The sequence below is a fragment of the Ips typographus genome, linkage group LG16 (assembly GCF_016097725.1).
Source record: "Ips typographus isolate SLU linkage group LG16, UJ_Ityp_2.0, whole genome shotgun sequence".
Lineage (NCBI taxonomy): Eukaryota > Metazoa > Arthropoda > Insecta > Coleoptera > Curculionidae > Ips > Ips typographus.
This window is the reverse complement of record NC_138437.1, coordinates 9,350,793-9,373,699: the sequence shown is the minus strand read 5'-3', so window position 1 is coordinate 9,373,699 and position 22,907 is coordinate 9,350,793. Positions and strand designations below refer to the sequence as shown.

The 22,907-nt window shown below is 33.8% G+C and overlaps 5 protein-coding genes across 19 annotated transcripts; 3 read left to right on the top strand and 2 right to left on the bottom strand.

The window, feature by feature from the left end:
* Positions 1-192: 192 nt before the first annotated feature.
* LOC145738993 (saccharopine dehydrogenase-like oxidoreductase) lies at positions 193-2,693 on the top strand. 3 transcript variants are annotated; one of them, XM_081994247.1, is made up of 7 exons: positions 193-380; positions 937-1,117; positions 1,163-1,546; positions 1,649-1,908; positions 1,981-2,191; positions 2,243-2,414; positions 2,470-2,693. In XM_081994247.1, exons 2-7 carry the CDS (start codon positions 943-945, stop codon positions 2,585-2,587), a joined length of 1,320 nt encoding a protein of 439 aa, XP_081850373.1. In that variant the 5' UTR covers positions 193-380; positions 937-942; the 3' UTR covers positions 2,588-2,693. The 3 variants fall into 3 exon arrangements, with proteins under 3 accessions (XP_081850373.1, XP_081850372.1, XP_081850374.1); XM_081994246.1 differs by lacking the exon at positions 193-380 and adding an exon at positions 468-691; XM_081994248.1 differs by lacking the exon at positions 193-380 and adding an exon at positions 472-691 and having other exon boundaries at positions 1,172-1,546.
* Positions 2,694-2,720: 27 nt separating this feature from the next.
* Positions 2,721-5,548, bottom strand: LOC145738991 (facilitated trehalose transporter Tret1-like). 3 transcript variants are annotated; one of them, XM_081994242.1, is made up of 10 exons: positions 5,012-5,548; positions 4,880-4,961; positions 4,705-4,824; positions 4,488-4,650; positions 4,259-4,427; positions 4,036-4,207; positions 3,784-3,983; positions 3,503-3,731; positions 3,118-3,390; positions 2,721-3,008 (listed from the first exon to the last, which is right to left on the bottom strand). In XM_081994242.1, the coding sequence occupies exons 1-9, from the start codon at positions 5,087-5,089 to the stop codon at positions 3,122-3,124; spliced, it is 1,482 nt and encodes a 493-aa protein (XP_081850368.1). In that variant the 5' UTR covers positions 5,090-5,548; the 3' UTR covers positions 2,721-3,008; positions 3,118-3,121. The 3 variants fall into 3 exon arrangements, with proteins under 3 accessions (XP_081850368.1, XP_081850367.1, XP_081850369.1); XM_081994241.1 differs by having other exon boundaries at positions 2,721-3,390; XM_081994243.1 differs by having other exon boundaries at positions 2,721-3,390; positions 5,407-5,547.
* A 245-nt stretch (positions 5,549-5,793) lies between these two features.
* On the top strand, positions 5,794-13,131 carry LOC145738988 (uncharacterized). 10 transcript variants are annotated; one of them, XM_081994231.1, is made up of 15 exons: positions 5,795-6,050; positions 7,711-7,852; positions 7,982-8,032; positions 8,393-8,614; positions 9,255-9,650; positions 9,707-9,988; positions 10,046-10,363; positions 10,421-10,714; positions 10,772-11,074; positions 11,132-11,404; positions 11,462-11,606; positions 11,674-11,902; positions 11,961-12,127; positions 12,254-12,497; positions 12,630-13,131. In XM_081994231.1, the coding sequence occupies exons 2-15, from the start codon at positions 7,747-7,749 to the stop codon at positions 12,678-12,680; spliced, it is 3,081 nt and encodes a 1,026-aa protein (XP_081850357.1). In that variant the 5' UTR covers positions 5,795-6,050; positions 7,711-7,746; the 3' UTR covers positions 12,681-13,131. The 10 variants fall into 10 exon arrangements, with proteins under 10 accessions (XP_081850363.1, XP_081850357.1, XP_081850360.1 ...); XM_081994228.1 differs by having other exon boundaries at positions 5,797-6,050; positions 7,742-7,852; positions 12,556-13,131; XM_081994227.1 differs by having other exon boundaries at positions 5,797-6,050; positions 12,556-13,131.
* A 241-nt stretch (positions 13,132-13,372) lies between these two features.
* LOC145738996 (calcium/calmodulin-dependent protein kinase type 1-like) lies at positions 13,373-17,218 on the top strand. The gene is made up of 9 exons (XM_081994259.1): positions 13,373-13,711; positions 13,803-13,937; positions 14,685-14,759; positions 14,816-14,954; positions 15,009-15,132; positions 15,190-15,330; positions 15,386-15,512; positions 15,567-15,654; positions 15,710-17,218. Exons 1-9 carry the CDS (start codon positions 13,608-13,610, stop codon positions 15,848-15,850), a joined length of 1,074 nt encoding a protein of 357 aa, XP_081850385.1. The 5' UTR covers positions 13,373-13,607; the 3' UTR covers positions 15,851-17,218.
* A 1,263-nt stretch (positions 17,219-18,481) lies between these two features.
* EDTP (Egg-derived tyrosine phosphatase) lies at positions 18,482-22,711 on the bottom strand. 2 transcript variants are annotated; one of them, XM_081994239.1, is made up of 11 exons: positions 22,554-22,711; positions 22,127-22,305; positions 21,295-21,521; positions 20,882-21,238; positions 20,544-20,823; positions 20,213-20,475; positions 20,062-20,157; positions 19,702-19,797; positions 19,586-19,651; positions 19,323-19,526; positions 18,482-19,257 (listed from the first exon to the last, which is right to left on the bottom strand). In XM_081994239.1, exons 2-11 carry the CDS (start codon positions 22,250-22,252, stop codon positions 18,990-18,992), a joined length of 1,983 nt encoding a protein of 660 aa, XP_081850365.1. In that variant the 5' UTR covers positions 22,253-22,305; positions 22,554-22,711; the 3' UTR covers positions 18,482-18,989. The 2 variants fall into 2 exon arrangements, with proteins under 2 accessions (XP_081850365.1, XP_081850366.1); XM_081994240.1 differs by lacking the exon at positions 22,554-22,711 and having other exon boundaries at positions 21,295-21,502; positions 22,127-22,272.
* Between the last annotated feature and the right edge of the window lie 196 nt (positions 22,712-22,907).

The window sequence follows — 22,907 nt, the reverse complement described above, 5'->3', positions numbered from 1 at the left end:
TCCTATTTCCTAAAGTTAAAACTTCTTTCTTGTGAGTTTTACTAGTTTTTTTTAAATGACTTGGCTGTTGTGTATTAGTACTGTAAACCTGTTCAACAAAATATAAAGTAGTATGCAGCTCTTCATTTGATCTTGGACTAAGCCCGCCTATATACTTTTATCGATAATGGATATTCTGAATTCTATGTAGCTAACTATAAGGTTATGTGTAGTATTGTTATAGGTTTGTTTGCTGTTTAAGTATTTTAGTGATTCATTCAGAAAAAAGTGGGTTTTAAAATTATTATTTAAATTACGCCTCTTGCGTGGCAGTTTTATCAGTAAAAATTACGTCGTCGTTGTAGCCAGTAATTAACATTTTAATTTCTGGTGCGTTCAAGGTAAGCAAAGTCTATTTTTAGTACTTAAAAAGTATACAGGAAAATTCCATGTTAAATTATCCTGTTGGAAGAATCCGTTCTTGACATTTGCATTTCCATGTGTTTTTGCCTTCAAGGCAATGTTTATTTTAAGTTTGCTTTGAAGAGATAAATATGTTTCTGGTTTTGGTAGTAGTCCGCTGTTTTAATCGGAGATATATATCGAAATTCAGGTGTACTTGTACTTTGTCACCAACTTGGTTCTCCTAATTAAATTTTTGCCTAGTAATTGTGAATATATTTAAAATCATTTAATTGTTAATTACAGTTTGGTAAGTATAGATTTGTATTGTACAGTTCACCTTTCATTTAGTAATAGATTTAAATCTTTGAAACTTAAATATTTTTCAAAATTCTGTCCTGTATATTTTTGTATGACAAAATTGATAGAAATAAGAAAAGCTGAATTATTTTACTTTTAGTTACTAACCCTATATCTCATAACATCCTAATAACCAATAACATAACAAAACGTCTTGATAAATCAAGTTTTTAATGTAACATTTTAAAATTGTAGATCAAAATGGCGGATCGTCTAGATATGATCCTTTTTGGGGCGACAGGCTTCACTGGCAAACACTGCATCCCCTACATTGTAAAATTTGCAAAAAGCAATGGAAGAAATTTGACCTGGGGAATTGCAGGCAGATCTGAGGAAAAATTGAAAGCTGTTTTGAAAGAAATGGGAGATAAAATAGGTATGATATTCCTAGTTTAAAATGCTTTGTATCTATTAAAATCAGTGGTTTTAGAAGCAAATTTGGACTCAATTCCCATTATTATTGCTGACGTCAGTGACGATGAATCGCTACTAAACATGGCGAAGAGAACCAAGCTGATTCTCAATTGTTGCGGACCTTATCGCTTAATTGGAGAACCGGTGGTCAAAGCCTGTGTTGAAGCTGGAACCCACCACTTGGATGTCAGTGGAGAACCTCATTACATGGAATCTTCTCAAATTAACTATTTCGATACCGCTGAACAGAAAGGAGTTTATGTAGTTAGTGCCTGTGGAATGGATAGCATCCCAGCAGATTTAGGGGTTATTTATCTCCAACAGAATTTTGAGGGTACTTTAAATAGCGTGGAAAGTTATTTGAAGTTTTGGTCTGAAAAACGGGTACAAGGTAAGAAGTAGTTCCTAATTTAACAGTGTTACATGACAACACAGCTCAAAACTTCTGTGAAACTACATTTCAAAATCTAAAATAAATATACATTTTGCTTAGGTCCAATTGCCAATTCTGGTACTTGGGATAGTATTGTGCATGGTGTGTCTCACATAACTGAGATGGCTGAGCTGAGAAAAAAATACTTCCAGAAATTCAAGAAACATCCCACTTATCCTCCAAAACTGCGCTTTAAAAATATTCCACACAAACCCAAAATGGGGAAGGGTTGGGCTTTACCGTTTCCTGGAGCTGATCGCTCAGTTATCAGAAGAACTCAGAGCTATTTATATGAACATGACAATATCCGTCCAACTCAAGTTAGTGTAACAACTCAAAAATCTGATCTATTGTAATTTTGAACGTTAGGACTGTATCAAGTTTAAATTTAGGTTGGAACTTACTTCCTTGTCTCGTCAACGCTTCTACTAGTGGTGTTATTCTTGTACACTGCAATAGGTGTTCTACTAGCCCAGTTTAAGTTTGGTAGAAAATTGTTGCTCAACTACCCTGAGTTCTTTAGTGGGGGTGTTTTCAGTAGAAAGAATCCATCGGAGGAAAATGTGGAAAACTCTTGGTTTAGTGTTGAGTTTTACGCTGAAGGTAGTACCTGCAATTATTATATTTTTATATGTTGCAACTGGTCACATTTAGGCTGGAAGGAGAAATTAGCAAACAAAGATGACCAGTACACCACAAATGTTGACACAGCAATTCAGGCAAGAGTTAAAGGTAGAAACCCTGGGTATGGCGCTACCTGTTTATGTTTGGTGCTGGCAGGTATAGTGGTTCTTACGGAAACTGATAAGTTGCCTAATAAAGGAAAGTAAGTTTATGAAGCCATTAAGTCGACAGGGTAAACTGTAATCAATGTTTTTCAGAGGAGGGGTGTACCCACCAGGGGCGGCTTTTGCTAAAACCACTCTGGTAAAACAACTGAATGAGAACGGATTAACTTTTGAAATTCTATCACAAAATGAACTTAACAAATCGCAGTAACTTATGTTTTCGGTAGTTTTACTTTTGTTGCATTTAACCTATTTTGTAATAATCTCAATCAAACAATTTTTACATGTGTTTTGTAATAAATATTTAAGCTAATAAATTTGGTTTTAGTAAATGGAAAAAAATATGCTGAATGACAAATTTAATATAACTCATTTGTGTATACAGAGAATAAACTATGTTATAAAATATATATAGCAGCTATAACAAACACTAAATCACAATAATAGTAATAGCACATTGAGACAGTAAATATCTACTGATAATAATGTAAAATGTAAGTCAAAATAGGAACCAGAGTCTGACAGTGAAAATTGCGCATCTCCTTTGTGCCGCACCTAACGTGGTTTCTCTCTCGAACCTCTCATAGGAAAACAAATATTGATTGGGCTCGCTGCATGGAATAAAAATAGATCTATAGATAGATAGATAGAAGTAAATAATTATACACAGATTTTCGGATTCTAATAAAAGCTTGCTGAGACATTAATTATATAAAAGTCCACAAGAAGCCATAACAGTACCATTTTACTGACTTAGTTCTTCATGTATCTGAGAGACTGTTTTTCCTTTTGTTTCGGGAAGTATGCTTATAATAACAATTGTTCCGATGACCGACATTCCAGTAAATATGTAAAACACCGTATCGTAGCCCACAGCATCCGCAAAACCCAAAAACGACTGCGTCAGGATCAAAGCAAGGCCCCAGTTAACGGTACCCGCAGCGGAACCTACAATACCTCTAATTTCTGTTGGAATGATTTCTGAGCATATCATCCAAGGTATTGGACCCAAACCTGTAAAAATACCATTAATTTAATGTGATTCTTATCCTGAGTGATAAAAATACAAATTTTTGACATTTGGACTTATTTGTAGATATAATCCAAAAAGCGAGAATTTACATACCCAGTGAAAATGCAATTACAAACAAACAAACAGCCCCAACAGGAATAAATCCAATATCAGAAATCACTTGCGCATCGGGATGTCCTCTGTTTTTTATTGAAAAATAAATACCAAGTATAACAGTATTTATGGCAACTGCAGATAAGGAAATTGTGAGAAGATATTTTCGGCCGAGTTTTTCAATAATTAGGCTTGCACAAAGAGTAGACAAAACTTGCATAGCACCCACCTATTTACAATTTCAATTAGAAGTGTGTAATTTTTGTAAGTTAAAAACTCACTATAATAGTGGCTACATTTGAGTTAAAATGAATCCCAGATGACTTAAATATGTTGCTAGAATAAAATATCACCACATTGATCCCACAAAGTTGCTGGAAAAACATTAATAAAATTGAAATTTGGACTGCTTTTCTTACGGATTTCTGGGAGAACATTTGCCTTAAAGATGGCACTGTGTGTATATTCTCTTTTAAATAACCTAAAATTAAATAAACTTTAGTTAACCTCTTAAATTAAAAGGTTTAACAAACCTTCTATTTTTGATAATTCAGCCTCAACATTGTAATTTTTGCCTCTTAATTTTTCCAGACTTTTTTTAGCTTGGTCATATTTGCCTTTCTTTATTAAATAACTGGGAGTTTCTGGTTGAAATGAGATCATAATGGCAAACAAAATAGGAACACATGCACATACTATTGTAAACTACAATACAAAGACAATTAATATTATTCCAATTTGAATTTTGCTTTATACTTGTAATGGAATTAGACATTCTCCAAGCAAATAAGCCACAAATATCCCAGTCACTATCATTAACTGGAAAAGGCTACCAAGTGCTCCTCTGATACTCTGATGTGCTATTTCACCATTATACAAGGGTGCTGCTACACAACAAGCCCCAACAGCCATTCCAGTTATTAGTCTGTCAATCCAATAAGATTTCATATCTGTGATATTTAAGTTTCTAAAAGATTGAACATACCTTCCAAAGTAGAGCATTAAAATATTCTTGGCCCAAATAATCAGGGCCCATCCTCCAATATAAAATACTACAAGTAACAATAAAGCATTCTTTCGACCTATTAGGTCACATATAAATCCTGTAGGTATACACATAGCCATGGCCCCAAATGTTGCAAATGAACCTGTTAATTGATGAAGTGGATTTCCAAAATTGGACCTCAAAATATGACACATACCTATGCAGCCCATTTGAGTTTGATTAATGGATATATTGTTATATTTTCCTTCTGTTAAGTAGTCTAGAATAGGAGATGTCCACCCTAATACCATGCCTGCACTGAAAGCTGACATTGTGGCTGCAAAATGAACACAAATAGTTTATGTAAACATTGATTTGGAGGGATACCCTACCTGCAAGTGCAGCCCATATTTGAGGAAACTTTGCTGGATTGGTATTACTACTCACTTCTGGTGGTTGAACTGGGCAACTTTCCTAAAACGTAATATAAGTAGCACATTACCTAAAGGAAAATACTAACATACAATATTGTCCAAAGAATCATTGGACCCTGAAGGATTGACATCAGCATTGCCTAATAAAGAATCTTTGTCCTGGTTCATTGCAATGTATTTATAAACTTTTCACAGGTTGTTAAAAAACATAAATAAGCTTTTGTTATTGTTAGTAAATAATAGAATTGACAATATTGACATTTCAATTAAAATATAGCTGGGTGAGTGGGTGCTTATTCTATAGGAGCCTAGTTGTTTTGGCGGGATACTTTATCCTCTGGTTTTTAAATTTCGTAGGACATTGGATGAACTAGAATTTTGTTTAACTTTTGTTATTGTTTGTCACCGATATCTTGTCGTTTTTAACCTCACTCTATGACAGTAACAAAAACACAATTCTGTATTCGGTTGTTTTGTTTACAGACCTTTTTGTGCTTTCACTTAAAAATAATAACAATTAATTTTTGATATACTAGTCTAACTGTCTAAAATAGTGAACGCAAAGGAAAATAAACGTAAATTACGGACAATACATTTTGACAAATAAAATACGTTTGGGCCAAACGTTTCGTCGTATATCGGTCACATGGGAATCAAAAATTATATTTTATTTAGAACAATAAGAATGTAGCATTTTCAACCAATTACAAGAGTTTCGTGTATTCCTGTCGTCGGATCAGAGACGTCGGATTTCTATTTGACGATTGACATTAGTGGTTTTATCTCATCAATATATTTTTCTCTCTGTCGTACACCAATAGAAAAACTGGAAAAGCTTGTAGAGGATCGCAGTGATCGCACTAACACCATCGCAAGGACTTCGATTTTCGATTATTCGATTTCAAATTTCGATTCGATCATAGATAAGATTCGATTTAGTTCAGTCTTATCCTACTCACTTCACTCATTCACTGTTCAGGTTCAGTCCAGTCCAGTCCCAATCGGGAGCTGTATGTTTACTTGTTTGTTTTTGTTTCAAAAATTCCGCCGGTAACTTCAGAATTTTTTTAAATTAAACTGAACGTCTTATATGAACAAGTGTGCCCGAAGGATAATAGTAGGAACATAGGTAAGAGGTTTTGCAATTTTACATTTTAGGAGTCTTTCAATCCTTGGTAGATGTGAATACAAATGTTAACTGTGTTTAAAATATTATTTTTATATGGTTATTTCTTGGGGTGTATATATAGGGTATTTAATAGCACAAGGCTACCATATACATTACTTTATAATTTATTTATATTATGATTGTATACAGGGTGGTTCAAATTGATTTTAGGATAATTCAAGAGTGAAAAAATAAACTGCAAAGTGTCATATAAACCGTAGTCGAAAAGTGTCCCCTAGCGGAGTACCTTAAGTGATAGGAGTACCTTAAAGGTGGGCCACTTATTTTTAATTCCTAGAGGAAAAAAGTTACTCAAATGAATTTTGGCATGCATGTTCACCATTTTGAAGTGGTCATTTAGAATTTTTTCAGTTTTTTAAAATAATCTGGACAAATATGGGGGCTGTACAAGAAGTTTGACAGTTTTAAATTTCTTTAAACTGTAGTTTTAGATTGTTCTGATGGGGCACATGTGATAGCCCATACTTTTATGCTAATCCATAATGAAAAAAATGAGTACCTGTCCAAATTAGTGAAAAAAATTGAAAAAAAAAAAAACGCCAAATGATTACTTCAAAATTATGAACAAGCATGCCAAATTTCATATGAGTTTTATTTTAGTTTATTAGTCAAGATAATTTTTTTTTCTTGGGGCATATATTTAGGGCCGCTAGCTCCGAAAGGGGGCACTTTTCAACCATAGTTTATATGACACTTTGGCGTTTATTTTGTTTGTACTTTCTCCCTTTCAAGTATCCTACAGTCAATTTGGACCACCCTATATATGCATGTGTCACGGTATATCAAATCAAATACCAAGCAGCAAGGCATTGTTTGTTATAAGTTCAACCATTACCTTGGTCAAGTGATAGGACATATTTGTGATAAGAAATGAATTGGCACCAATAAGTTTTGCAATACAGACTCTTTTATTAGTCATTGGTGTCTAAGTTTTGCATGCGTTTTAGCAATTCTTGTTTATCAAACTGTAAATGGTTCTGAGTATTTATCTAAGGTATGCCTTTATTATGACTTTCATAATGCAGATATAGACTGTTTTGTGTTTGCTTTATGAGGACTTAAAATTTAAGTTTTAGACCCAAGGGAAGTTGAAGTTTTAGCTGACATTTTAATACTTGTTAAGTAGTAAGTTTGGGTTTATAATGAACAAAATTTGCAGAACTCTAGGCCTTTTACTAACGGGTGTTCAATAATTGTTATGGTCAGGTCGCCTATGGATGGCAATTGTCACCAAAAGCCTATGTCTTAGATAACGTTGCAAACAATTATTATATGACAGCTGTCAATCCGCCGGTTTGATTTCGAACCATACAGGTGTGGTAAATCCAAAACCGACCATAGGAAAACCGCGTAACGGACAGAGAAACGTACATTATTGCATGCGCGGGACTAAGACAGAAACGAAAAAAGTATCAAGTAGGCCATATTTTCAGCGCGCTGTTGCCAAACGCCAAGTTATTTTGTCGACGGTATTTGAGTGATACTTGGCGTTTGGCAACAGCGCGCTGAAAATATGGCATACTTGATATTTTTTTCGTTTTCTGTCTTTGAAGATTGACAATCAAACACTCCTAATAGTAATGATGTTTAAATTGTTTAGATTTTATAGTTGAAGAAGCATTTGTTATTAGAAACAATGGTCGAAGCTGATGTTTTGGAAGGCATTGACCATAATGAAAATGGAGACATACAACTGCCTCAAAGTTCTGACACTCCACCACGTAGCAGAAGCAGCAGTGAAAGTAAGTAATTGCTTTTTAAATTTGTTATTAATTGTTGTGTTAACCTTAGACTATATTATTACATCATTTATATTACATAATGATAATGTAAGTTGACTCTGTAGTTGTTTTACAAACATAATCTTTTAGCTCTACAAAAACCTTTAACTGGAGTTCAATGGAGCAGAAATGGTGCCAGAGGTGAGCAGTTCAGATTTGAACAGTTTTTTGTGTTTTTTTTTTCAGTTGCAGTTTAAGGTTTTGGTTTTTAACGGTGTTTGTGGCTTTGTGTGGTTTATTTATTTTGCAAGTTTATTTTAGGAGAATGATCACCACCTAACCGAAAGTGGCATGTGATTTACTATTAAAAACTAAAAGTACTAGGGAACTCACAGTGCTAAAAAAGTATCAGCAAGATATAGTTTTACCTAATACTGAAACTATCAAGATTAAAAAGTCCCTTTCAAAAATACTTTTTTGGTCCTTTGGGTTCTTAAGTATTCCGTCATTGATATATTAACGCGCTAATGCTTGGAATAGAGGATATGAATATTGTTGCAGGCAGTATTATGTCTGCAAGATTTTCAGAGTCTTCTAACGACTCTTTCATATTTGGTGAAAGATATGGTGAGGTAGACATCATTGACGCTCAGGCAGATAATGGCGTAGAAGTACGTTTTCGTATTAGGCTTGCGGACCTTCAACCCGCTCATTGGCCAGAAAACGATGAAGATGACCCTGAACTTGTATTATTAGAATATCAAAGAGAGCATAATGTGGAGAGTGAGTATTGGGCTGTTAAAAATTTTGGGTCCAAAATCGAATTCACTTCAGCTTATTACTGTGCTTTTGCTTGCTAATTCGCTGTTTAACATGCTGCCTGAGCGATCTTATGGCTTGACAACCCCTGGCCAGATATTTTATGTAAAAGTTTTATTAGTACAATTAAGGCAGTAGCTAGAAAATAACTTAACTAACACGCATGTTCTTCGCTCATTCTTGAGTTATGTCTAGTCACTAATTCACTTTGCCATCAAAACCCTACTGGGTTTCAAGTTTTTAGAACTGTTGTAACCCTTTCCCATCTGAAAAGCAACATAGTTAACCTCAATTAAAACATAATTTTTATTTTTTGGCAATTAATCACAATTTATCTTCACATTTTAGCATATTATGTACATCCCTGTACGTAAAAAGCCTAACTACCATAAATTATCTGGAAAAATTTCTAGTAAAGTACATATACAGAATATGGAAACTATAATCATAAAGTTATGGTTTTCTTTATGGAATACACCACTAGAATGAAATGAATCCTTTGCTTCAAGTTTCAGAATTTTCAGTCAATGCTTGTCTATACTTTCTACAAAATCCAATTTTGTTTTTGCAATAACGATCTCTTTATTAATAATGATTCAATCAGGAATGTTATCGGAATCGGGTAACTCACCTCCCGAAATGGAGTTCTCATATAATTATGGAAGCTTTACTCTTGGAGTTGGACGTGACGACGACTCGGATGTTTCAACAGAAGTTTATGAAAATGATAGGGAAGAGCAATACTCAGATGCGGAATTCGTTTTACGGGGTGAACGTGATAGTGATACCGAAGAAGAATGGTCAGATAACGAAGGAGAAGAGGTCAAGTCAGAAGCTAGTGACGAAGAAGTAAAGACAGAAGAAGTAGAATTTCAAGAACATGAAATAAGTATTGCAAACGACAAAACAGGTTCTGGTTCTCCTCAGCTTTCCTGTAGCAAACAAGATGATTATTCATTATCAGATTCAGAGGTGATGATTCTAAAAAGTAACAGGGGGTGTAAGTATATGTTGATATGTTAACTAAAATATTTTTAACTTGTTACAAATTAACAGTACTGGCAGGTTTAGAGGAGTGGGAATATCTAAGAATGAATGCCGATTCAGATGCGGAAACCACCGTTTTACTGAGTGAACGTAATAGTGATACCGAAGTAGAATGGTCAGATGACGAAGAAGTTAAACAGAACTCGGAAAAGACAGAAGAAGTTGAATTTCAAGAACATGAAATAAGTAATGAAAACGACAAAAAAGGTTCTGGTTCTCCTCAGCCTTCCTGTAGCAAACAAGATGATTATTCAGATTCAGAGTTGATGATTCCACAAAGGAACAGGGAGTGTAAGTATAGTGTTGATATCTTAACTAAAATATTTTTAACTTGTTACAAATTAACAGTACTGGCAGCTTTAGAGGAGTGGGAATATCTAAGAATGAATGCCGATTCAGATGAGGAAACCGTTTTACTGAGTGAACGTAATAGTGATACCGAAGTAGAATGGTCAGATGACAAAAGAGAAGAGGTCAAGTCAGAAGCTAGTGACGAAGAAGTAAAACAGAACTCTGTAAAGACAGAAGAAGTTGAAATTCAAGAACATGAAATAAGTAATGAAAACGACAAAAAAGGTTCTGGTTCTCCTCAGCCTTCTTGTGGCAAACAAGATGATTATTCATTATCAGATTCAGAGTTGATGATTATACAAAGGAACAGGGAGTGTAAGTATAGTGTTGATATTTTAACTAAAATATTTTTAACTTGTTACAAATTAACAGTACTGGCAGCTTTAGAGGAGTGGGAATATGCGAAAACCGTTTTACGGAGTGAACGTAATAGTGATACCGAAGTAGAATGGTCAGATGACAAAAGAGAAGAGGTCAAGTCAGAAGCTAGTGACGAAGAAGTAAAACAGAACTCTGTAAAGACAGAAGAAGTTGAAATTCAAGAACATGAAATAAGTAATGAAAACGACAAAAAAGATTCTGGTTCTCCTCAGCCTTCTTGTGGCAAACAAGATGATTATTCATTATCAGATTCAGAGGTGATGATTCTAAAAAGGAACAGGGAGTGTAAGTATAGTGTTGATATTTTAACTAAAATATTTTTAACTTGTTACAAATTAACAGTACTGACAGCTTTAGAGGAGTGGGAATATCTAAGAATGAATGCCGATTCAGATGAGGAAACCGTTTTACTGAGTGAACGTAATAGTGATACCGAAGTAGAATGGTCAGATGACAAAAGAGAAGAGGTCAAGTCAGAAGCTAGTGACGAAGAAGTAAAGACAGAAGAAGTAGAAATTCAAGAACATGAAATAAGTAATGAAAACGACAAAAAAGGTTCTGGTTCTCCTCAGCCTTCCTGTGGCAAACAAGATGGTTATTCATTTTCAGATTCAGAGTTGATGATTATACAAAGGAACAGGGAGTGTAAGTATAGTGTTGATATTTTAACTAAAATATTTTTAACTTGTTACAAATTAACAGTACTGGCAGCTTTAGAGGAGTGGGAATATGCGAAAACCGTTTTACGGAGTGAACGTGATAGTGATACTGAAGTAGAATGGTTAGATGACGAAGGAGAAGACGCCAAGTCAGAAGCTAGTTCTGAAAAGACAGAAGAAGAAGAAGAAAGTAATAAGGAAGTCGAATTTCAAGAACTTGAAATAAGTAATGCTGATTCGCCTCAGCTTTTGTGTAGCAAACAAGCTGATTATGCATTATCAGATACACAGTTGATTCGAAAAAAGAACAGGGAGTGTAAGTATAGGGTTGATATGTTAACTAAAATATTTTTAACTTGTTATAAATTAACAGTAATAATGGCAGCTTTAGAGGAATCGAAAGATCCAAAAATGGAAGCCGAATTAGGTAGAACGAAGGAAACATTTTTGTTTTCGTGTGCAGAGCCATCTAAGAAAAAAACTGGTTCTAAAAGAAAGCGAGAGGATGAAACCGTCAGGTTGTCATTGAACTTTTTCACTTGCATTTAAAGTCTAGTTATTATAACAATTCACTGCACTACACAGATTCAATGTTAAAATCCCATTGGAAAGGCGTTGCTCTAAAAGGTTAAGAAAAGAAACGCCAGACTACAATGAAAATTCTTTGGATTCTGTTAAAGGAAATTTGCCTGCTACTGATAAAATTTTAAGCGATGATGAGTTGGATAACGTTATTTACGAACCGAAACCGAGACAATCAAAAGCTCATTCAACTGGGAACAAATACGTAATCAGAGTAGAAGATGTCACACAGGTTGGTCAAATTTATTATTTTAATTGTCAGATTTTGATACATTCACATTCATTTGCAGGAAATGCTGGACAACATCTTTAAAAATAGTGGAAAAAAACAATACTCCGCTAGGGGAACTACATGTCATCAATGTCGTCAAAAAACTATTGATCAAAAGACTTCCTGTAGAAATCCTGAATGTACTGGATTTCGTGGAGTTTTTTGTGGTGTTTGCCTGAAAACTCGGTACGTGTATAACTAACTCGGAAAAGAAATTTTTCTCAAAAAAATTGAAATAATGGGGGGGTTTTAGAAGTCATTTTACAACAAATATTGGCCTCAGCTAACTGGTTTTCTTTCTAAAATTACTAGTTACGGACAAAATTGTGCCGATGCATTACTAGATCCGAACTGGTTTTGTCCACCATGTCGTGGTTGTTGCAACTGCTCCGTCTGCCGCACTAAAGAAGGAAAAAGACCAACTGGCATTTTGTACCCAATTGCTGCCAGCGCAGGCTACCAAAGTGTTGACCACTTCTTAGTCGGTCTTAAGGGTAAAGGTAACAAGCCTGAAGATGATGAATTGGAAAAAGACGCGTTAAATAATGCTGCTGAGGTAACGAATCCTATTATAAATAATTACAAAATGCTCAATTTTCTTAAAAAAATTTAAGGCTTTCTTAGGGTTTTCTGACGAGGGACATAAAGCCCATTTCCAAGGTTGTACTGTTAAATTTATTGATTGCAGCGTATGCTATATAAAGGAAAGGAACAATCCGGAGAATCTTTTAGGCTTTGACGATGATGGGGCTGCTATTATGGGTGGCAACAAAGTGGAGCACAACAAGCTAGTTTCAACCCAAAGATTAATTTAGTATTTTATTGTTTTTTTACTCGTTTGGTTGTTTTTTTTTTAATTTAGAATCTTGCCTTAAAGGCGTGTTTTCTTATTCTAGCTTCTATTTAAGGCATAATGTGATCTGATACCGAATTTACGACACTCTATTCCTGATTAGTTCTTAACTTCAGTAATCTGTCGAAAAAATCAATGTTGCATACTCTTAAGAAACGTTTTTTTCTATTTTTGTAAGTTGAGAAGTAAAGACTGATTTTGTCTGAATATTTCCAAAACTGCTTATGCTAACTAGGGGTACTAACTTATATGTTACCAAAAAGTATTACGTACAAATTGTTATTTTTTACATAATGTATCATTACCTTTTAAAGTTTAAATAAAGCTCTAAAAGTAACTAAGATTTTGTTGCTTTGTCACGATAAGATCACCCAACTTACGACTCTGTATAGTGCAGTTCCATAGCATTAAAACCAAAATTGCTCATATCAGCAAAAAGCTATGAATTAAGCTCTATAAAATCAACGATTATTATACAAAAGCCTGGAGGGGACACACTGTTCATATACGTTCCAGGTTCAGATTTGAACCTACGTTTCACTGGTTAAGTGTTGACGTCTTCAAAAATAAAATGCTGTCAAAACTGTAAATATTTGCCAAAGAATGTTTATTGTAAAATGTAGAGAATCATATTGTAAAGTTTGCATATAGTGAAACATGTTTTGTTTAATATCAGTTAGATATTACACGTGTAGTTAGTTTTCGATAAATCTTCGATTTTTGATATTTAATGAAAGTTAACGTTTTTTGTTAACGTTTCATCAAAATAAGCAAGTTATCAATTAGAGTATAGCAGTGTTGAAATATACCATCATGTTGAAAATGCAATTGTTTGGAAAAGATAGGAAGAAGAAGGAAAATAAAGAGGAAAAACTAGCCATAGAAGAGAAATATGTTCTCAAAGACATCCTTGGAACGTAAGTTTTATCTTGTTTAATGCAAAACCTGTTATTTCAATGGTGTTAATAGACATTTATAAGCCTAGAATTTTTCTCATAAAACTTTCAGGGGGGCTTTTTCAACAGTTAGAATTGCTGAAAGCAAAATCCACCCTGGTGAAATGTATGCCGTTAAAATAATTGATAAAAAGGCATTAAAAGGAAAAGAAGATTCTCTGGAGAATGAAATTAAAGTACTAAGAAGGTAAGTACTTTGCGCAAATTTGTCTGCGTTAGAAGAGAGTAAAATGGCAAAATATTATATATTATATATTTAGTACAGGTACCAATTGTTTTTCTCAACATTTTAAACTGTTGTGTAAAGTTAATGCATCAAGTGAGTACCATAACTGACTTAATTGTTTTAATTAAACCCCCTAAGCAATAATCACTTAAATATTTAAACCAGCAATTAAGAATCCTTACTTGAACATAGCCTTGACAATAAAACCTACAACCAACTGTACAATATGACATCATACAGTAAAAACTATTTTTTTATGAATAAAAAGACTGGTCTATACTATACAATATCATATAGTTTAAGTGTTGTTTTGGACCACAAGCAGGCACATCAGTTAAACATTAATATTTACAAATCAGTAAATATTTAGATAATAAAGCCATTTAAAAGGATGTTGGTTAAGCTGATAATAATAGAGGGATATGGATAGTTTACAGACTACTTATTTATTTTGCAAGATGTGGTATCACAGTTTGATTATAATGCTCAATATAAAAAAATTACAACCTGACTTTTATTTTAGTCTTCTTGGTTAAATAATTAATTTGTTTCATTACATTGTTATTAAAAATGGGCTTTTTTAGGCAAACAAAAAAATTACATTGGAGCAAAGAAAATAATGATTAAGTAGCTTTTTCACTGTACCTAACACATTTACAGTTTTTGCTAATTTTTTCAACATTATTTACTGACTGTATTTTATTACAGATTAAAACATCCAAATATAGTACAGTTGTTAGAAACATTTGAAGACAAAAGTCGCGTATTTCTTGTAATGGAACTGTAAGTTTTATGACCATTTGATGAAATATTTACTACATATTAGTCCCTCATTTTAGTGTTACTGGAGGTGAACTTTTCGATAGAATTGTAGAAAAAGGGTCGTACACGGAAAAAGACGCCTCCGATTTAATACGGCAGGTTTTAGAAGCCGTAGATTATATGCATGAGCAAGGAGTAGTTCACAGAGATTTAAAAGTACATCTTCAGTTGAAGCAATATTTTTTTGTTAACAGTTTGTTTAAATTGTAGCCTGAAAATCTTCTGTATTACAGCCCAGACGTGGATTCCAAAATAATGATTAGTGATTTTGGACTTTCAAAAATGGAAGAGTCAGGTATTATGGCAACAGCTTGTGGTACTCCAGGATATGTTGGTAGTAATAGAAATAGCATTTGTTAGTAGGTGTTGTAATGTGTGGTCTGGTTTTTAGCTCCAGAAGTTTTAGCGCAAAAACCTTATGGCAAGGCAGTTGATGTTTGGTCAATAGGGGTTATTTCTTATATTCTTCTTTGTGGTTATCCACCCTTTTATGATGAAAATGATGCTAATTTATTCGCACAAATATTAAAAGGTTGTGTGTTAGGATTTACACTTTTGTGTAACAATTTTTTAATGTTTTTTTTTAGGGGAGTATGAGTTTCATTCGCCTTATTGGGATGACATTGGGGAGTCGGCAAAGGAGTTTATTTCCAGCTTGATGACTGTGCAAGCTGAACAGAGATTTACATGTAAGCAGGCTCTGGCCCATCCTTGGTATGTTTTAATGAACATAAAATTATATTTTTTTGTTAATTAACGTTTCTTTAGGATATCTGGAAATGCTGCTTCAACTAAAAACATCCATGGAACAGTTTCTGAACAGTTAAAAAAGAACTTTGCTAAATCACGATGGAAGGTGCGTTTACCTGAACTTTTATTCTAACATTGCCTAATTTATTACAATTAATTAGCAAGCCTATCATGCAACCGCCGTCATACAGAAGATGAAGAAAATGGCTTTGACAAATAACCCAAACAAAAGCCCACCGCCACCACAACAAATCTCTTCAGATTCTGATAATGATGCTTGCAGTTGTGTCGATCAATCTTGAAGCTAAACCCATTCCAAATTGGTATGGATATTAAATAGATAACGTCTAATTTTTTATTGATGTATAACGACATTTAGACGTTATATATATATAATCAACAGATGAACTCTGCTCCCAGTTTGAATAATATTCATTATTGTGATGAACATGCACTTAACATAGTCTTATCAATTCTAATATTGACGTTATACTAGTAACTATTTTAGTAAAAATATTTACGTTTAGATATTTTATCAGTGCTTAATATTGTGGTCAGAATCCATATAACAAAATATTCTATCAATTATACCCAAAAAACATGTTTTGTAAACTTAAAATGACCTCAGGAATACGCCTCTTTACATTACAATGTACATCTGTACAATTAAAAGAGTGGCCTACTTAAAGGTGATTCTGTTTCATTGTTATTTTAACTACACAAAAACTACTTATTATTTCGATTTGGTAATTTTTATTGTTAGATGAAGCAGGACCACCTCAGGACGGTTATTCTGTACAGATTTTATTTTCAGAAAACATGTTAAAAACTGCGTTAGTTAGCGGTTGTTGTTTTGACACCGTGGTAATAAATAAAACGTATTTCAATGTTTGTAGAGTAATTTTTACTAATATAGGGTAACATATATTTTTCAATCTCGAATAATTGTTCTCTAGTATTGTTAACGTCATGTAGAATCTCTGCTTTGTAGTAAAAAATGGCTGTTTATGTTTTCGTATACGAATTAGCTTTCAAAGCTGTGAAATTGGATATTGTCAATTTATGTATTAGTTTCAGCATCAAATCTAGTGTTGTAGAAAAGAATCTATGTGAGTTATGAATCTCGTTATTGTAGTTGTAAGTTTCTCTACCAAGTTCCTTTTAATTTTTTTATTAAACAGCGTAGCTTAATGACAATCGTTGATTCGAAAGTTCAAGTTGAAAAACAAACTTAATGTGATGTTTGGCGCAATAAGTTAATGCCTTTCAATTTATGTAATACTGTACAACATGCTTCCACTATGTGTATGTATAATCACTTAATCGGACAGACTCAACTAAATTGGGCCTATATGCTTTGTAGAGAAACATATTTTTTTCATTAAAATCCATTGTGATTAGGTACTTATTGATATCACTTAATTTTTTCAATTTAAGTTATGTCTGCGGGTCCAGTCCGTCAACAAGTTTATCCTACAGCTTAAATCTGCTAATATGAAACGTCATTATAATATAAGTGATTACTTAATACAATCACGGAATCACCATGACACTCGTTAATAGTTGTAGTATGTATAACGCGTAGGAACTTAAAAATATGCATTTATTATAACAAATTTTATTTTCATTTTACTTAAAAAATAGTTTTTATATTAAAGGTGTATAAATAAGTTGATTGGTTTTAATTTCCTTGGGGTACCAGTTGTATTCATATATATACATATAAACAATCTTTATTTCCGAGGTCTTTCTGCCAATGTAACAGAAATAAAGCTTAATGTTAAAAAAAAATGTTTTGCATAAAAAAGGTTAAAATTAACAGTCCGTTTTGTAAGTAAAATGCTCCAACAGAGTATATTGAGGAAAGGCGTAGCGAGATTGTCTAGTTGGTCTTGTAAGGGAGAGGAGGTTTATTATTGTCCAGTTGTGAGGGTTGCCTTTCCATTTTGCCTCTAGTTTCGTTAATCGTTCTGTTATTTTTGTCATTTGTGTCCGTTCGTAGAGAGTTTTTTTGTTTTGCTGGTCGCATTAACTCTTAGTATGTGTCCGTAGTCAAGTAGAGGTCTGCAAATAGGTTTGTATATTTTAGTTGCAGTTTTTGTGCTTATGCCTTTGTTCTTGTACGTAAGAGCTCTGAAATATTTAGTTCGTTTAATAATTTCAGTTCTTACGTTTTGTAAATTTGAGTTGTTGGTCAAGTGTTATCCCTAAGTATTTTATTTCTTGTCTTGGTATAGTTACTTTACCGTCTGTTGTTATTGTGGGAGAGTTGTCTTTTATTTTGTGATTTGGTAAGAGTAGTTGGTTTTTTGTGGGGTTTGGTGTTAATCTCCATTTGTAGAACCATGCCGTCGTGTTGTCTGTTAATGTCTGAAGTTCCTCTACAGCTTTTAGTCATGTTTGCTTATGTAGTTTTTGTCAAGTAGATTGTGGTTGTATATGTCATGGCAGTAGATATTGTAGAGGAAAGGTGATAAAGGCGACCCTTGTGGTAGTCCTTGTTCAGGAATAAAAGGAAAGGAAAGGGTGTTGTCTATACGTATTTCTAGTTGCCTGTTTTCCAGTAAGTTTCTAATAATGTGGATTAAGTATTTAGGTGTGTTCAGTTTGTGTAGTTTGCTTTGTTGATGTCCATAAAGAGACATGCTGATTTCTTGTTTTCAAGATGCGTAGTTTGAATGTTGTTAGTTAGTATGAACAAGGGGTGAACAGTTGAGTGCTTAGGTTTAAAACCGAATTGGTATGGCGGTATGTGTTGTCCAATTAAGTGTTGTAGTGTATTCTTTATATTTTCAAACATTTTGTGTTGTTTAGTCCCGTTTTTGGTTGTATTCATGTTTTCCAGATATATTTTGTTTTATCAATAAAAATGTCTGCTGTGACGTTAAATGCTGTCATTTTAGGTGATTAAACCATGTTCAAAACATAAACAATTGTGTTAAGGGTTAAATCTTTATTAATCGCATTCTCCTGCTTTTAACATGTCATAGTAACGATAACCCTAATTTTATATAAAAAAATAAACTTTAAACATTGATATTAACAAACACGAGAAACAGCGACAAAAATCTTAACCGATTATAACTCGCGGCAACTCATTATTATAAATAATTTTAGAACAAATAGAAAAATGACAAACTTTATTATTATAGCGACGGAATTATTGAAATAAATTATGAGTTGGGAACCCGTTTAGTTGAAATCCAGTCACTATAATAGGGACTAACAAAAATGAATGACGCAGCGGCAGAAGTATGTTGTACATATTTGGCAGTATGTTTCAGCTGTACTCTAGACTTATGGTAACTCATCAAACAGAATGGCACAAAACAGTGAATGAAGTACAGCTTACTGTTCAGACAGACGCGTCTGTCCTCGTTATTTTAACAAAAAACTTAAAACTAAAAATCAGTCGAATTAAACATAAAAAACGCGTATTTGTTAAGGGTTTTCCTGGTCTGGAAGAATTTCGAAACCGTTATTATAATTATTACCGTTAGTTTCCTCACCAGTCTCGTTCCCATTATTAATTATGTCGCTGAAAATGTGTGGAATTTCAAGCCAACGTGACCAGTCGGCGAGCTGGGAAACATTCCCGGCAAACTCTTCAAAAAACCACTTTGGCGGTGGTCCAAAACTCTCATTCTTTACAGTTTTTTGGTAGCAAGAGTTGAACAGGCTACGAACCTTTTCCAATCGTTGTTGTCTCCTATCATTAATTATAAATGACTGTAGAAATAAGACAATAATTAAGTAATTTAAAAGTATTCTTACTGAGGTCTTAAGGTCAACTGCTCTTTTTCCACGCTACCAGATTCGGTAATTAGTTGCCAGCTAACAGTACTGGCAGTACTGCAAGTACTTTCGCTGCGTTGACGTCGGCTGGGAGTACCTCCCGATACTGTTGCTCCCGCAACCGGTATTGGCGATGTTCTTTTTTGAGTTACGCTAGTTGGCGACAACACCTTTGCCTTTAAGCTAAAACAAAAGTCCATATTAATATATGGAATAAAATAATAACAAAATATTTTTTGTACCAGCCGTCCTCACCACTGCATGGACCCTCGATTGGATAACCATCGATGTGGAAGATTTCGGGAGGACTGGAAATGTTTATTACAGTACATTGTCATTAAAAATTTAATTAGCATACCTAATATCTTCGAATATTATGTCCATGGTAGAGTCGTTAGAATTCTCGCTGGCCGTGAAGAGTGTATTATCGGGTGATGGCTTCTTTTTCTTAGAACTAATTATAAACAATTCAATTCAGTAAAGCACCCATTTTGTGGTATGCAGAGAGGATGCCTGAACTCTTGAGCTTGCCTTTTGCAAATTCCTCTGTACTACACAGTTTCTTTTATTTAATAAGGCAAGTCAAGAGAAGGCCAAAACCCCTTCACATCCACTCGAAATTAGTTAAATAAAAATAGCACATTTAGAGAAAACAAAATATCGAAGTTTTGTAATTTTTCCGAGATATATTTGCATAGCAACATAGACTATAACTTACCCAGAGATTTCGTCAGAACTACTAGAAGCAGAGGTCCTACTCGGACTACGTGCCTCATCACACTTCATTTCGTCAGAGTGCTTTTTCTTGAAACTCCTTAAAAACATTTCTTTTAATACATACATACTTCCAAATATGCTACACTCCTTACTTTAAAGAAAATTCATCATTAACGACGTATTTCAGAAAATCAAAGCAAAAAGCCATAATTTCCTCATTCTTGAATACCCGGTTATGGAGATGATGGCCGAAAAGATACCAATCGTACACCAGCGTAAAATAGAGTATTTCGTGTTCATTTAAGCTGGTGTGTATCAAAGAATCCGCCCACAAGCTCAGGCGAATCAATGACATGAACAAAGGAGTTCTGTCCCAGCCGCTGATACAATGTAACAGCAATCCAGATTGATCTTCCTAATAAAATTAAACATTACATATGACAGAATATTAAAACACATGTTTGACTTTTAGTAAGTACATACTTGTATGCGTCTCAAAATATACTTGAGGTAGTTTTGGGTGATAAGAACCAGGTCCCACTCTTTGTACTGCTGCCAAGGTATGGCCAAGTTTCTATTAATAGAGTCGTCAGGAACTGACAAAATTGCGTCATTTGCCGGATTATTCCAGTCATAGACAAGCCCTTCAGCGTTAAACATAGCATCATGATAACTTTTAAAAAATTCACAGCCAGGGTATGGTAAACTCAACACTTTGAAACAGGAATAACGATTTATATCAACTTTTTCTGAGGCACTTACGCTAAAAAAGAATCAACCAGATAATAACAATAACTCTCACCACCTGCGCAAAAACTTACTAAAGGCCATGCTTGACCTTTCTCTTCTCAACCATAATGTCAACAATAGTATTAATATTAAAATGTCGTAACAGTTTGATATCAAAACCACGAGCTTTGTTACATATTGTCTGAGCTCTCCTATCATTGTCATAAGGTCCTGGGCCTTGAGGAACTTCTTCGTTATCGGGCTCGGGTTCAGGAGTCAAACCCTCACTAGGCCACCAAAACCCTTTTACCGATTTCAAAATATCATAACTACCAACATTTCCCAGACCAGTACGGTAACACATCTCAGCCTCACTGGCCAAAGTTGATGAGCGGCACACGTATTTACCATTAATCAAAATCACAGGAATTGGAAATCTTTGTCTACAGCTGAAATGTTTTAGGTAAATAATAATGATCCTTAAACTATTGAAAGGGTAGTTTACCGAGCTAGTTTAGCGCTGTCAAACAACGCTCGAGTCGCAACAATATCTGTTGCAGTGGTATTCATTTCTTCTTCATTTTCATAAATGGTCGTTACTTGACGTGGAGATTCAATTATAGGAATGATTTCAGGATATTGAGGGCATAGGGATCCATCCAGGTTTTCGATCCTTGCAATTTTGTAATCACGTTCCATCAACTTTAATGCGTCTACCATAAAGGATCGAGGCTAGCAATGTAATTATTGGCTGTTACAAGTTTACTGTTATGTTACTGCAGTGTTTAAATTAAAAAAACTTTAAAATGAGAAGCGTCAGTATAACATGTTTTGTGCTGTTGATAAATTTTAACTTACATTGGTTACATAATGAGAAAGTACTAATGGTCAAATTTTCAAGGTAAGGTTCTACCATCAAATGGTAAATTTCAAGGAGAAGAAGTAAATTTCATTAGATAATGAATTAGAGAAATACATAAAAAACCTTGTACAAGAATTTGAAATATTCTTTTGATTTACACAATATACATACAATGTGTATATACACCAAATCTAGTACTCCTCATCTTCTAAACTCCTTGGTTTTAAAAATTAATTATCATAGCACCTAACTTGCAATTTACAGGTTTCAAAGTGAGCAACTAGATGATAAAAACCAAGGTGACATTGGGCTTTTGAATAATGCTTGAAACACATTAGTGACCAATGTAAGAAATATTCCTGTATGACATGACCAGTTACTATAAATATTGAATGTTATCGATAGATTAAAGCCTGTTACAGGTTTTATAGAGCAGTTAATGATTATAAAGTAGCATAAACACTGATTAACTTACCTCATTCTGCCGATTAGACACAGCATAAGTATTGCTGGAAAAGTAAGTCAGGAATTCACAAATATCCCTGGTGGTACATTCAGGGCCGTTATCAGATGTGATTTCCATATATTCGGAATTTTCCATTGTTCTTGTGGGAACTGTAAAGCATGGGCTTCTTGCTTAAACTGTTAAGAATCCTGCAAATTTCAACAAAAGTAGAGTATAGCAAAAACAAGGACAATTGTGCTGGGCACAAAAAAAAGAGGAATGTGAAAATTGTAACTTTTTATTTCCTCAGAATGTAGTACATTTAAAGAGACAGTTTTTTTCTAATTCTACAAATTTATCCATAAACAGCAATGAACTAAAACATAGATATAAAATCTATATATTTACTACGTAAATAACCTGATGTTTGAAAAAATTATCTATTAACGGCACTTACCGTGTTTATAAGTTAATTTATTGAAAACTTTTTTCTGCACTGAAAATTTAGTAAAATCACAAATATTGGCAAAAATCTTGGGAAGCCGCTAAACACAACACAACAGTGAAAACAAATAAAAAAGGTTAAGTTCCGGAATGACATTAAAAAACATTTCGTATTCACTTGAAAATACCAGATCACTATTACTATGTTTTGTCCTTTTCTACTGTTACGAATTGACCTATGTTAGTAAAGCAGGACGGGGATATAGAATGTCTCACCTCTGTTGATTCGTACCAAACTACGCTTTGTTGTCTGTCAATCACATGTCAACTGCCTTTAACAAGTGACATAAGACACAAGTCATTTTAT

Bases quoted from the DNA above. Each gene is read 5' to 3' on its own strand.
- LOC145738993 (XM_081994247.1), top strand. From the start codon at position 943: ATGGCGGATCGTCTAGATATGATCCTTTTTGGGGCGACAGGCTTCACT. The intron at 1,118-1,162 runs GTATGATATTCC...TATTAAAATCAG, and splicing joins AGAAATGGGAGATAAAATAG to TGGTTTTAGAAGCAAATTTG. The intron at 2,192-2,242 runs GTAGTACCTGCA...GGTCACATTTAG, and splicing joins TGTTGAGTTTTACGCTGAAG to GCTGGAAGGAGAAATTAGCA.
- LOC145738991 (XM_081994241.1), bottom strand. From the start codon at position 5,089: ATGAACCAGGACAAAGATTCTTTATTAGGCAATGCTGATGTCAATCCT. The intron at 4,825-4,879 runs GTAGGGTATCCC...TTCATTTTGCAG, and splicing joins AATATGGGCTGCACTTGCAG to CCACAATGTCAGCTTTCAGT. The intron at 3,732-3,783 runs GTGAGTTTTTAA...AATTGTAAATAG, and splicing joins CAAATGTAGCCACTATTATA to GTGGGTGCTATGCAAGTTTT.
- LOC145738988 (XM_081994228.1), top strand. From the start codon at position 7,747: ATGGTCGAAGCTGATGTTTTGGAAGGCATTGACCATAATGAAAATGGA. The intron at 7,853-7,981 runs GTAAGTAATTGC...ATAATCTTTTAG, and splicing joins TAGCAGAAGCAGCAGTGAAA to CTCTACAAAAACCTTTAACT. The intron at 9,651-9,706 runs GTAAGTATATGT...ACAAATTAACAG, and splicing joins TCTAAAAAGTAACAGGGGGT to TACTGGCAGGTTTAGAGGAG.
- LOC145738996 (XM_081994259.1), top strand. From the start codon at position 13,608: ATGTTGAAAATGCAATTGTTTGGAAAAGATAGGAAGAAGAAGGAAAAT. The intron at 14,955-15,008 runs GTACATCTTCAG...TTTAAATTGTAG, and splicing joins TAGTTCACAGAGATTTAAAA to CCTGAAAATCTTCTGTATTA. The intron at 15,655-15,709 runs GTGCGTTTACCT...ACAATTAATTAG, and splicing joins TTGCTAAATCACGATGGAAG to CAAGCCTATCATGCAACCGC.
- EDTP (XM_081994239.1), bottom strand. From the start codon at position 22,252: ATGGAAAATTCCGAATATATGGAAATCACATCTGATAACGGCCCTGAA. The intron at 20,824-20,881 runs GTAAGTTTTTGC...ATTCTTTTTTAG, and splicing joins AAGGTCAAGCATGGCCTTTA to CGTAAGTGCCTCAGAAAAAG. The intron at 19,652-19,701 runs GTATGCTAATTA...AAACATTTCCAG, and splicing joins ATAATATTCGAAGATATTAG to TCCTCCCGAAATCTTCCACA.